The sequence below is a fragment of the Pan troglodytes genome, chromosome 8, assembly GCF_028858775.2.
Source record: "Pan troglodytes isolate AG18354 chromosome 8, NHGRI_mPanTro3-v2.0_pri, whole genome shotgun sequence".
Classification (NCBI taxonomy): Eukaryota; Metazoa; Chordata; class Mammalia; order Primates; family Hominidae; genus Pan; species Pan troglodytes.
The window spans coordinates 112052003-112065453 of record NC_072406.2 but is presented as its reverse complement, the minus strand read 5'-3'; the positions used below and the strand labels follow the sequence as shown (position 1 = coordinate 112065453).

Below are 13451 nucleotides of genomic sequence, written 5' to 3'. Positions count from 1 at the left end.
CATTGCTTTTTCACAGAGATTACAAAAGTCAGCAGAGTAAAATATGTAGATAAAGTCTTAGTGTTATTATGAGAATGGTTTTGACCTCACAGATTCTCTGCTAGGATCTTGGAGACCCACCCGTAGGGTTCCATGGAACACTCTGAAAACTACAGGTTTATAGAACTGCTCCAATTCAATAAATTGTCAAAATTGTTCATGCTCCTAAAGCTCTAGGTGTATTTCCTTGAATTTGGTAGCTGTTTAAAATGAGAGGTTGCACTATTAGTCGTGATAATGTTCTGCTGGGTGATGACTGAGGTCACCATCTCTGCTCCTCTTTTCTTTAGGTGACCTGGTGATTCTCGATGGCATTCCCACTGCAGGCTGGCTGCAGGGCCGAAGTTGCTGGGGCGCACGGGGCTTCTTCCCGTCTTCATGTGTCCGCGAGCTCTGCCTCTCCTCACAGAGCCGGCAGTGGCACTCCCAGAGCGCCCTGTTTCAGATTCCGGAATATTCCATGGGACAAGCCCGGGCCCTAATGGGGCTTTCTGCTCAGCTGGATGAAGAGCTGGACTTCAGGGAAGGGGATGTGATCACCATTATTGGAGTTCCTGAACCAGGCTGGTTTGAAGGGGAGTTAGAGGGCCGAAGAGGCATTTTTCCAGAAGGTTTTGTAGAGCTGTTGGGGCCCCTGAGGACTGTGGATGAGTCAGTAAGTTCTGGAAATCAAGATGACTGCATTGTTAATGGTGAAGTAGATACCCCTGTAGGAGAAGAAGAGATAGGGCCGGATCAGGATGAGGAGGAGCCAGGGACCTATGGGGTCGCCCTGTACAGATTCCAAGCCCTGGAGCCAAATGAGCTGGATTTCGAGGTCGGGGATAAAATCCGAATTCTGGCGACCTTGGAAGATGGCTGGCTGGAAGGATCCCTGAAGGGCAGGACAGGCATCTTTCCTTACCGGTTTGTGAAATTATGTCCTGACACACGGGTGGAGGAAACCATGTCTCTGCCCCAGGAAGGCAGCCTTGCCAGGATCCCGGAAACTTCTTTGGATTGTTTGGAGAACTCCTTAGGAGTAGAGGAACAAAGACATGAAACCAGTGACCATGAGGCCGAGGAGCCTGACTGCATTATTTCTGAAGCACCCACTTCTCCCCTCGGTCATCTGACTTCAGAGTATGACGCAGACAGAAACTCTTATCAGGACGAGGACACCACAGGAGGGCCCCCGAGAAGCCCAGGCGTGGAGTGGGAAATGCCTCTTGCCACAGACTCTCCCACATCTGACCCTACAGAAGTAGTCAATGGTATTTCCTCCCAACCTCAGGTCCCTTTTCATCCCAACTTGCAGAAAAGCCAGTATTATTCTACAGTGGGAGGGAGCCACCCGCACTCAGAACAGTACCCTGACCTTCTTCCCCTAGAAGCAAGGACTAGAGACTATGCCAGCCTACCTCCCAAAAGAATGTATTCCCAGCTAAAAACTCTTCAGAAGCCAGTGCTCCCTCTTTACAGGGGCTCTTCTGTTTCAGCTTCAAGGGTAGTCAAACCCAGCCAATCGAGTCCTCAGCTCCACGACCTAGCAAGTTATACTAAAAAGCACCACACGTCCAGTGTTTACTCCGTCTCAGAGAGATTAGAGATGAAGCCTGGTCCGCAAGCCCAACGGCTTGTTATGGAAGCAGCAACACATTCACAGGGAGACGGCAGCACTGACCTGGACTCGAAGCTGACACAACAGCTGATCGAGTTTGAGAAGAGCTTGGCAGGGCCCGGCACAGAGCCAGATAAAATTTTACGCCACTTTTCAATCATGGACTTTAACTCTGAGAAGGATATTGTCCGAGGTTCCTCAAAGTTAATCACCGAGCAGGAGCTGCCGGAAAGGAGAAAGGCCCTAAGGCCACCGCCACCTCGTCCCTGTACTCCAGTATCCACTTCTCCCCATTTGCTGGTTGACCAGAACCTAAAACCTGCACCACCCTTGGTGGTGCGACCCTCTCGCCCAGCTCCCCTGCCTCCCTCAGCACAGCAGAGAATGAATGCGGTATCCCCCAAGCTCCTATCTCGACACCGTCCTACCTGTGAGACCTTAGAAAAGGAGGGCCCTGGTCATATGGGAAGGAGTCTGGACCAGACCTCCCCATGCCCCTTAGTGCTGGTGAGGATTGAGGAAATGGAGCGGGACTTGGATATGTACAGTAGAGCTCAAGAAGAGCTAAACCTCATGCTGGAGGAGAAGCAGGATGAATCATCAAGAGCAGAGACCCTTGAGGATCTCAAGTTCTGTGAAAGTAACATTGAAAGTTTGAATATGGAACTCCAGCAACTAAGAGGTAAGTGACGAGGAAATAATATGTAATTGTTTCTTGACACTCACAAGTCCCAGAAACAGCCTACCCAGGCTTTTTAGGGATATGTTACCATCCTCGATGGACAAAAAATGATTTACATTTTCATTACCTAATTTCTTTTCTTTTTTTTTTTTTTTCCTTTTTTTGAGACAGTCTCGCTCTGTTGCCCAGGCTGGAGTGCAGTGGCATGAACTTGGCTCACCGCAGCCTCCACCTCCTGGGCTCAAGTGATTCTCCTGCCTCAGCCTCCCAAATGGCTGGGATTGCAGACGTGCGCCATCACCACACCTGGCTAATTTTTGTATTTTTAGTAGAGACAGTGTTTTGCCATGTTGCCAGGCTGGTCTTGAACTCCTGACCTTGGGTGATCCACCTGCCTCGGCCTCCCAAAGTGTTGGGATTACAGGCATGAGCCACCACGCCCAGCCTCTTTTTTTTTTTTTTTTTTTTTTGAGACAGAGTTTCGCTCTTGTTGCCCAGGCTGGAGTGCAATGGCGCGACCTTGGCTTACCACAACCTCTGCCTCCCAGGTTCAAGCGATTCTCCTGCCTCAGCCTCCTGAGTAGCTGGGATTACAGGCATGCACCACCATGCCTGGCTAATTTTGTATTTTTAGTAGAGATGGGAATTCTCCATGTTGGTCAGGCTGGTCTCAAACTCCTGACCTCAGGTGATCCGCCCACCTTGACCTCCCAAAGTGCTGGGATTACAGGCATGAGCCACCGCACCCAGCCTCACTACCTAATTTCTTATTTCATCACCCTAGATAGGCTGTCTTGAGCCTCTGACTCTGTTTTGAGCCTATGACTGCTGTAGCCTCCTGACTTCATTTGCTGCTCAGATAAAGAATCTCAAACCTTGCTGGGTGCGGTGGCTCACACCTGTGATCCCAGCACTTTGGAAGGCTGCGGTGGGTGGATTGCTTGAGCCCAGGAGTTTGAGACCAGCCTGGGCAACAGGGCCAAACCCTGCTTCTACAAAAAAATGCAAAAAATAATTAGCCAGGAGTGGTGGTATATCCCAGTAGTCCCAGCTACTCGGGAGGCTGAGGTGGGAGGATTGCTTGAACCTGGGAGGCAGAGGTTGCTGTGAGCAATGATCATGCCACTGCTCTCCGGCTTGGGCAACAGAGTGAGACCCTGTCTCCAAAAAAAAAAAGAATCTCATACCTCGGAGACACATATACCTCTGGGACATTTATGTCTCTTATTCTGCTATGGCATCCATAGCAGTGGTGCAGATGGGAAGTCCCTAAGTAGAACTTTCTTTAATCAGGCTCCACTAAGCACTAAAGACTTCCAGGTTAAGACTCATGAGAAAACTCCATCTTGTATCTTTGCTGTCCAGAGAGTAGATTTCTTTTTTTTCTTTTCTTTTTTTTTTGAGACAGAGTCTTACTCTGTCACCCAGGCTGTAGTGGTGAGATCTTGGCTCACTGCAACCTGTGCCTCCCGGGTTCAAGTGATCTCATGCCTCAGCCTCCTGAATAGCTGAGATTACAGGTGCATGCGACCACACCTGGCTAATTTTTCTATTTTTAGCAGAGATGGGGTTTTGTCACATTGCCCAGGCTGGTCTTGAACTCCTGACCTCGAGTGATCCACCCACCTTGGCCTCCCAAAGTGCTGGGATACCATGCCTGGCCAAGGGAGTAGATTTTAATAATAGTAATAGCTAACATTTATTACCATATTAGTAAGCATGTGTTAGAATTTGCCTACAGGAAGAATGTTCACAGCTACCCTAAAGGTACAGTGATAATTCATATGGCTACTCTATAGATGAGGAAACTAAGACATAGATATTGAGTAGACTCAAGCCTGTAATACCAGCACTTTGGGAGGCCGAGGTAGGAGGATCGCTAGAGCCCAGGAGTTCAAGAGCAGCCTGGGCAACATAGAGAGACCCTGTCTCTTAAAAAAAAAAAAAAAAAAAAAAATTTAAATTAAATTTGAAAAGAGATTAAGTGACTTGCCAAGGGAGTTGGGATTTAAGCTTATGTTTCTAACAACTGTAGTTCACCGCTTCCTATACTGGCACACTGAAAAATTCAAATTATTTCCCTTAATTTGGGAATGATAAGCCTCTGGAGACTTCATTCATATTCACCAGACTCACAGGAGAAAAAATTTATAAATAGGAAGAGTACAAGAGGTAGGCAACCAACAGCAATTGGTCTAGGACCCAAGAACGTGAATACATGTCACTTTTGGCTTGTGTACCAGAGATTTGAACTTATGTGTCATCAGGAAAGTCAATAATAGAAAGCAACCCAGGGGGTCTAGGAATAGCAGGATACTAATAAGAGATAAAAGCGGAATGGTGATCCAGGGATCCTGGATCAAGATGGCAGACTGAGCACATATAGCTGCCTCCCTCCCTTTCTACTTTAGGTCTATAAAAGTGAATGGAAATAATAGAATAAAAAAATTCCAATAAAAAGAGTATTATTGGAAATCAAGTAATCTTCTGAAAGATGATATAGCAGAAAGAGAGGGAAACCTCTATTCAAAATATTCTCAGGAAAGGACTATTATGCATGTGGGCAGAGTTCTAAGGGAACTGCAGACTAAGAGATGGTGCGGTAGGAGGGGTCCTAGAGCACATTCAGTGTAATTGATTAGGGGATAGCTAGGGAGCCAGGCCGCTGGGTTGCTTGTACTGAACTGCAGGAGCATTTACCCTCAAGCTACAGCATGAAGTAGATGCTTAGACAAGTCCTCAAAAAGGTGTTCATTTAATATGAGTACTTGAGCTCTCAGGGGAATGCCAGATACCTTGATTTCAGAGTCCCTGAAAAAGAATTCTGAGGGAACCTTGGCTGAGTGTTACATTCCCAAAACCCTAGCAAACTCCAGATTCTCCATCACTTTCTATACCTACAAGTTTCAAGATAAACCTGTAAACAATTCTTGCATTAGATATTGTATTAGTCCATTTTCACACTGCTGATGAAGATACCAGAGACTGGGCAATTTACAAAATGAAGAGGTTTAATGGACTTACAATTCCACATGGTTGGGGAGGCCTCACAATCATGGTGGAAGGCAAGGAGGAGCAAGTCACGTCTTACATGGATGGTAGCAGGCAAAGAGAGAGTTTGTGTAGGGAGACTCCCATTTTTCAAAACCATCAGATCTCATGAGACTTACTCACTCTCACGAGAGCAGCACAGGAAAGACCTGCCCCCATGATTCAATTATCTCCCACCGGCTCCCTCCCACAACACATAGGAATTCAAGATGAGTTTGGAGTGGGGACACAGCCAAACCATATCATTCTGCCTGGACCCTCCCAAATCTCATGTCGTCACATTTCAAAACTAATCATGCCTTCCCAACAGTCCCCCAAAGTCTTAACTCATTTCAGCATTAACTCAAAAGTCCACAGTTCAACGTCTCATCTGAGACAAGGCAAGTCCCTTCTGCCTATGAGCCTGTAAAATCAAAAGCAAGTTAGTTACTTCTTAGAAACAATGGGGATACAGGCATTGGGTAAATACAGCCATTCCAAATGGGAGAAATTGGCCAAAACAAAGGGGCTACAGGCCCCATGCAAGTCTGAAATCCAGTGGGGCAGTCAAATCTTAAAGCTCCAAAATGATCTCCTTTGACTCCATGTCTCACAACGAGGTCACACCGATGCAAGAGGTGGGTTCCCATGGTGTTGGGCAGCTCTGCCCCTGTGGCTCTGCAGGGTACAGCCTCCCTCCTGGCTGCTTTCACGGGCTGATGTTGAGTGTCTACAGCTTTTCCAGGCACACGGTGCAAGCTGTTGGTGGATCTACCATTCTGGGGTCTGGAGGATTTTGGCCCTCTTCTCACAGCTCCACTAGGTGGTGCCCCAGTAGGGACTCTGTGTGGAGGCTCTGGCCCCACATTTTCCTTCTGCACTGCCCCAGCAGAGGTTCTCCATGAGAGCCCTGCACCTGCAGCAAACTTCTGCCTGGACATCCAGGCATTTCCATACATCCTCTGAAATCGAGGCAGAGGTTCCCAAACCTCAGTTCTTCTGTGCACCCGCAGGCTCAACACCACATGGAAGCTGCCAAGGCTTGGGGCTTGCACCCTCTGAAGCCATGGCCTGAGTTCTACATTGGCCCCTTTCAGCCATGGCTGGAGCAGCTGGGACACAGGGCACCAAGTCCCTAGGCTGCACACAGCATAGTGATCCTGGGCACAGCCCAGGAAACCACTCTTTCCTCCTAGGCCTCCGGGCCTGTGATGGGTGCAGTTGCCGTGAAGACCTCTGACATGCCCTGGAGACATTTTCCCCATTGTCTTGGGGATTAACATTTGGCTGCTCATTACTTACGCAGATTTCTGCAGCTGGTTTTTCTCTTCAGGAAACGGGATTTTCTTTTCTATCACATTGTCAGGCTGCACATTTTTGGAACTTTTGTGCTGTGCATCCCTTATAAAACTGAATGCCTTTAACAGCACCCAAGTCACCTGTTGCATGCTTTGCTGCTTAGAAATTTTTTCTGCCAGATACCCTAAATCATCTCTCTCAAGTTCAAAGTTCACAAATCTCTAGGGAAGGGGCAAAATGCTACCAGTCTCTGCTAAAACATAACAAGAGTCACTTTTGGTCCAGTTCCCAACAAGTTCCTCATCTCCTGAGACCACCTCAGCCTGGATTTCATTGTCCATATCTTTATCAGCATTTTGGTCAAAGTCATTCAACAAGTCTCTAGGGAGTTCCAAACTTTTCCACATTTTCCTATCTTCTTCTGAGCCCTCCAAATTGTTCCAGCCTCTGCCTGTTACCCAGTTCCAAAGTCATTTCCACATTTCCGGGTATCTTTTAAGCAGTGCCCCACCTTACTGGTACCATTTTACTGTATTAGTCCATGTTCACACTGCTGATAAAGACATACCCAAGACTGGGCAATTTACAAAAGAAAGAGGTTTAATGGACTTATCGTTCCACATGTTGGAGAGGCCTCACAATCATGGTGGAAGTCAAGGAGGAGCAAGTCACATCTTACGTGGATGACAGCTGGCAAAGAGAGAGCTTGTGCGGGAAGACTCCTGCTTTTCCAAAACATCATCTTTTGTGAGACTTATTCAGTCACGAGAACAGCACAGGAAAGACCTGCCCCCCATGATTCAATTACCTCCTACCAGGTCCCTCCCACAACACGTAGGAATTCAAGATGGGATTTGGGTGGGGACACAGCCAAACCATATCAAATATATAGGTGGGAGAATAAAAGACTCCCAAATTTCAGGTAGCAGGAATTTCCCAGTAATGGTGCTTTTTAGAATTAATAGTGTTCCATGGAAAATGTTATGTCTTCTGTGCTTAAGAACACTGCAGTGTTTTTATTTTTATTTTGTGTGTGTGCAGTGTTTTTAAATGGGTAAATGGACTGGTACTACATAAAACTGGTGTTCTTTTTTATTCACCAGACCTTCATTTTCAGAATTAGTTTATTCGGCAAGTGTTCTGACTTTTTAAAAAAATTGCTGTTTAGTGCTGTGAAAGACTTAATGTGGGTGTAGTCTATTTCGGGAAGACTTTGTAAAATTTGAATCCACCAAATACAGTATTGGGTATGTTAATGTTGATTTGATTGATTTCTCAAAAGGTGTTTTGATAATATCTATTGCTAATATGATAAAATTACTTATTCCTTGCAGTAACAGCCAATTTCTCATAAGGTCATTTTTTTCTGTCTTCATAAAAGGTGTATCCAACAATATAAGCTATCCCTCAAGAGGTGGAAATTAACCAGTTTGAGCACCAGGCATTACTTCTCTAATCTGGTTCTGTATAAGTTATAATTTTAAAATTTAAGGCCTAAGATTTAAAGAACTTTCAATATAGCATTTATCTAATTCTGATCAATATTATATTTAGTTGTTAATATGCTTACTGAGAAGACAGGTTTTATCTATTATTCAGTGTGTCATTTCCCACACACCTGGTGTGATGTTCTATACATAGTAGGGACTCAAATACCTAATGAAGGGAGTTGAGTTTAACTGAATTGATTTGAATTGAATTGCCTGCTCTACCTCCCAGAGTTTTCAGAGATCTCCTACTTCTGTTGTTACTTTGAACTGGTCTACTTGGGACCTGGTAATCAGTGCAGAGATGGCAGGCCCCTTGTCAGACCAGTGCTGTGCCAGACCCACAGTGAGGTTTTTAGTGTAGCTACTGCCTCTTCTTAAAACTCTGCATTTATTTATTTATTTATTTATTTATTTATTTATTTTTGAGACGGAGTCTCACTCTTGTTGCCCAGACTGCAGTGCAGTGGCGCGATCTTGGCTCACTGCAACTTCCGCCTCCCGGGTTCAAGTGATTCTTCTGCCTCAGCCTCCCGAGTAGCTGGAATTACAGGTGCCCGCCACCATGCCTGGCTAATTTTTGTATTTTTAGTAGAGATGGGGTTTCACCATGTTGGTCAGCCTGGTCTCGAACTCCTAGCCTCAAGTGATCTGCCTGCCTTGGCCTCCCAAAGTGCTGGGATTACAGATGTGAGCCATCATGCCCAGCCTTGGTTTTTATTTTCTTTCCATATGGTAAGCATAGCTGTTTTATAGTCTGTGTATGATTCCAAGATATTCAGTGTTAGTGGGACTGTTTTTGATGTCACATGGGTTCTCATTCTTGTGGTCTAGGCTCTTTGCGTGTCTGGTTATCTTACCGTGTGCTGGTCATAGTATTTGGAAAATCTTAAGAGTTGAGGTGAAGACACCTGAACTCTAGAAGGAATTTGCATTTGTTTCTGTCAGTTGTTTGTAGTCAACTAATGTTTTCAAATTCCTGAAGGATAATAATATTTGAGATTCAGGAGTAAGAAGTTGGAATTCCTGAGAATTCCTAAATTATAACCTTGTATTTTAAAAAACTTTTACTTACACATTCTTGAATAGTAGTAGAGATCATAATCAAAGATGACAAGTTTTCCTGTGCTAGTATTACACTAACATTTTCAGAGGTTTTATATTTGTGTATGATAAATGCACGGTTTGTTGTTGTGAGCCACAATGTCGTGATATGATTATATATTTTAATAACATGTAAAAATATTCTCTACCTGATAATAGACTTTTTTAAAGGACTTGTTTTTTGTAAGAGCTGTTTTAGATTAACAGCAACATTGAAAGGAAGGTACAGAGATTTCCCATGTCCCGTGCCCCCACACATACATAGCTTCCCCTATCATCAACATCGTAAAAACATTCTTAAATTTCATTTTTAAATAATTTTAGATTTATAGAAAGCTGCAAAAATAAGAGCTTCCATATACTTCGCTCAGCTTCTCCTAACCTTAATATCTTACACACCTATAGAAGATTTATAAAATCAGAAAATTAATGTGATAATGTAAAACATTAAAAGAAGAGCATTAGTACAAGATAAATGTCAAAAACTATTTAAAAATTGAAAGAAATACCACAAATATTTAGTATTTTAAATTACTCTTAAAATAGAATTTTATTTTAACTTTTAAATGTTAGATTCAGGGAGTACATATGCAGATTTTTTACAAGGGTATATTGCGTAATGCTGAGGTTTGGGCTTCAATTGATCCCATCACCTGTGTAAGAGAACATAGTACCTAATAGGCAGTTTTTCAACCTTTGTCTCCCTCCCTCCCTCCCTCCATTGTCCTGTAGTCCCCAATGTCTGTTGTTCCTATCTTTATGTCCATGTGTACCCAGTATGTAGCTCCCACTTATAAGTGAAAACATGCGATATTTGGTTTTCTGCTTCAGCCTTAATTTTCTTAGGATACTGGCCTCCAGCTGCATCCATGTTGCTGCAAAGGACATGATTTCATTCTATTTTGTGGCTACATACTATTTCATGGTGTATATATACCAGGATTTCTTTATCCAGTCCACTGTTGATAGGCACCTAAGTTGATTTCATGTCTTTGCTGTAGTGAATAGTGCTGGAGTCAACTGAGTGCAGGTGTGTTTTTGGTAGAAGAATTTTCCTTTGGGCATATACCCAATACTGGGATTGCTAAGTCGAATGATAGTTCTACTTTTAGCCCCTTAAGAAATCTCCAAACTGCTTTCCACAGGGGCTGAACTAATTTACATTCCCACTAACAGTGTATAAGTGTTCCCTTTTCTCTACAACCATGCCAACATATCTGTTATTTTTTTACTTTAATACCCATTCTGACTGGTGTAAGATGGTTTCTCATTTGGTTTTGATTTGCACTTCTCTGATGATTAGCGATGTTAAGCATTTTTTTCATATATTTGTTGGCCACTTGTATGTCTTCTTTTGAGAAGTGTCAGTTCATGTCCTGTGCCCAGTGTTTAGGGGGGTTGTTTTTTTTCTTGTTAAGTTCCTTATAAATTCTAGATGTTAGGCCTTTGTTGGATGCATAGTTTACATATAGTTTTTCCCAGTCTGTAGGTTGTCTGTTTACTCTGTTGATAGTTTGTTTTGCTGTACAGAAGCTCTTTAGTTTAATTGGGTTCCAGTTGTCAATTTTTGTTTTTGTTGCAGGTTGCCTAAGCCAATGTCTAGAAGAGTGTTAACTAGGTTTTATTCAAGGATTTGTGTAGTTTGAGACCTTACATGTAAGTCTTTAATCCATCTTGAGTTAATTTTTGTATTTGGTGAGAGATGGAAGTCCAGTTTCATTCTTCTGCATATGGTTAGTTTTTCCAGTACCATTTATTGTATAGAGAATTCTTTCCCCATTGCTTATTTTGGTCAACTTTGTTGAAGATTACTTGGTTGAAGGTGTGCAGCTCTATTTCTGGATTTTCTGTTCTGTTCCATTGGTTTACATGCCTTTAAATAGTATTTTAAATACACAGAGCATTCGTTGCTCTATCTGATAGTGTTGATCTTCGTTTTGTGACTAATATTTCATACATCAAAAAAAGGTTTTCATTTTATGTTGATGGTGGTGGAATTGTTAAGTGTGTATTCAAAAGCATTTCCGGAGCTGGGCTCAGTGGCTCATGCCTGTAATCCCAGCACTCTGGGAGGCCGAGGCGGATGGATGACTTGAGGTCAGGAATTTGAGACCAGCCTGGCCAACATGGTGAAACCCTGTCTCTACTAAAAATACAAAAAATTAGCAGGGCATAGTGGTGTGCACCTGTAATCTCAGCTACTTGGGAGACTGAGGCAGGAGAATGGCTTGAACCCAGTAGGCAGAGGTTGCAGTGAGCCAAGATCGTGCCACTGCACTACAGCCTGGGCAACAGAGCGAGACTCCGTCTCAATTAAAAAAAGAAAAAAAAGCATTTCTGGGTAGGGCTGTTCGGTTGCATGTTGTCTCATGAAAGCTCATTTTCTTTTTAATGTTGAAAACATTTTTTCTGCTTCTTCTGATTTTGGCTTTGCCATTGAAATTGATATTGCTTGTGCTAATTCAGATTTTAGATATGTTCCTGATTTTGTGTAGGGATATTTCACAGCAATATTCACATCTCTTTTGCATTTCTTCTGTTAAAACATTTATAAAGAACTATATAGCAAATATTAAGCAGTGGAAAACACTGGACAAACATTACTGGGTGGTTTTCAAATAATGGAACATTTGCCTCTCTGAGCAAGATTTAGCACTATACAGAATCATGTGTCAGAATTGCTAAGGACTTACTTTGTTTGCAAAACTTTATTTCTTAGACTACCCTTATAAGATGTGTATAAAGCATACTATACAAGTAAGCTTATTAATCTTTATTTTATTTGCAAGAATGACTCACTGTTGGCAACACACAGGGCCATGAGCACACACTCTTCTAAACACATGTATTACATAGCAACAACTATGAGCAAAGCTAACTGATTAGACCCTGGCCCTCCTACCCACTCTTGTCCTCATTCCCAGAAATGTCACCTTGTAACATTTTACTCCACGTGCCAGTATTCTCTGCTCTTGCGTCAACTTGACATTGGTGGATTTCTTTAAACTCTTAATGTCTCTGCATTTATTGTTAGGCTTTATTCTCCCAGGAGAATCCTAGTACCTTCTCTCGTTTTCTAGAGTCCTCAGCTGATTTTTTTTTGTTTTTTTTGTTTTTGATTTAGAAAGACATATAAATTTCCTAAGAAATGCTGAGAAGGAATTTCCACATGGAAACAAACACTAGTCATTCTCAGCCCAGGTCCAACTTAAACCAATTTCAAGGCTCAGTGTACCTTGTACCTGGGATGACCAAGGTATCGGAACTCAGCTGTAATTTAGCAAGAGGGCTGGCCCAATTCCGATTTACCCTCGGGAGTTCTTTAGGATCTTAGCTTATTACAGAAAAGGTCTCCTTTTAGATTTCTATTTTAAAGATTTTTTTTTTCTATGAGAGACTGATCCAAATAACGTAGACTTCAATTATTGGAAATAAAAAGTCCAGTATTAGTTTTAGATAAGCCAGTCTTTGGCTGTAACTGAGAATTAGGAGTTTTAAATTTGGAATTATCATCTAGAGTCAGGGTAGAATACTAGACAGTATTTATGATTGCTGTGTGTTGGGGAATGAAACATCATTTTGTGGGCTTCCGTGTGGTATTCAGGTCAATCACTCATTCATCCAGGAAATACTCATTTATTTTTACTATGTGCCAGGCACTGTGCTAAGGGCTGGGTACATAGCGATGAGCATTATAGATGTGCTCGCTGGTCTCAAGGAGCTTCCAGTCAAATGAGTTGCTAATTAACAAGTTAAGGTTCAGATCTCAAGCACACTACCTTCAAGTCTGAACAGGTTGACTTGCAAAGCAGTAGAAACATTAAGAGTTAGTTCTCAGACTTTCAGGTTTCCCAGTACATATTATTTTTAGAAGCTCTGATCGGGACTACCTAGTGCTACCCTATCTCTAGGTGAGGTTCACACACCTGAATTTGAAAAGAGGGTGTGCATTCATTTCTTTATTCAGTGTATATTTCTTGAGCACACACGATGAGCCAGGCACTGGCTACACGTTGATTAATTTAAAAAAACATAGTCATATTATCATTCATATTTATGTGTGTTTGAAACCCCAGTGATCATATTGATATTGACCTCTACAGCTAATTATGCTCTTTCCTGCTGCCTTGGAATCATGACCAATGGCTACTTTCGGTGTGGGTCAGTTCCGGAACCCCATTGTTCTGAATCAGTGCAGTGGATGCCAAAC

The 13451-nt window shown here is 42.9% G+C and overlaps 1 protein-coding gene across 4 annotated transcripts in view; it reads left to right on the top strand.

Moving 5' to 3' along the window:
• Positions 1-13451, top strand: part of DNMBP (dynamin binding protein) — a 135369-nt gene that overhangs the window by 55100 nt on the left and 66818 nt on the right. For all 4 annotated transcript variants that reach the window (XM_016962390.4, XM_016962391.4, XM_063817620.1 and 1 more), the window contains 1 exon segment: positions 330-2321. In XM_016962390.4, coding sequence (XP_016817879.4) covers positions 330-2321 — 1992 coding nt within the window.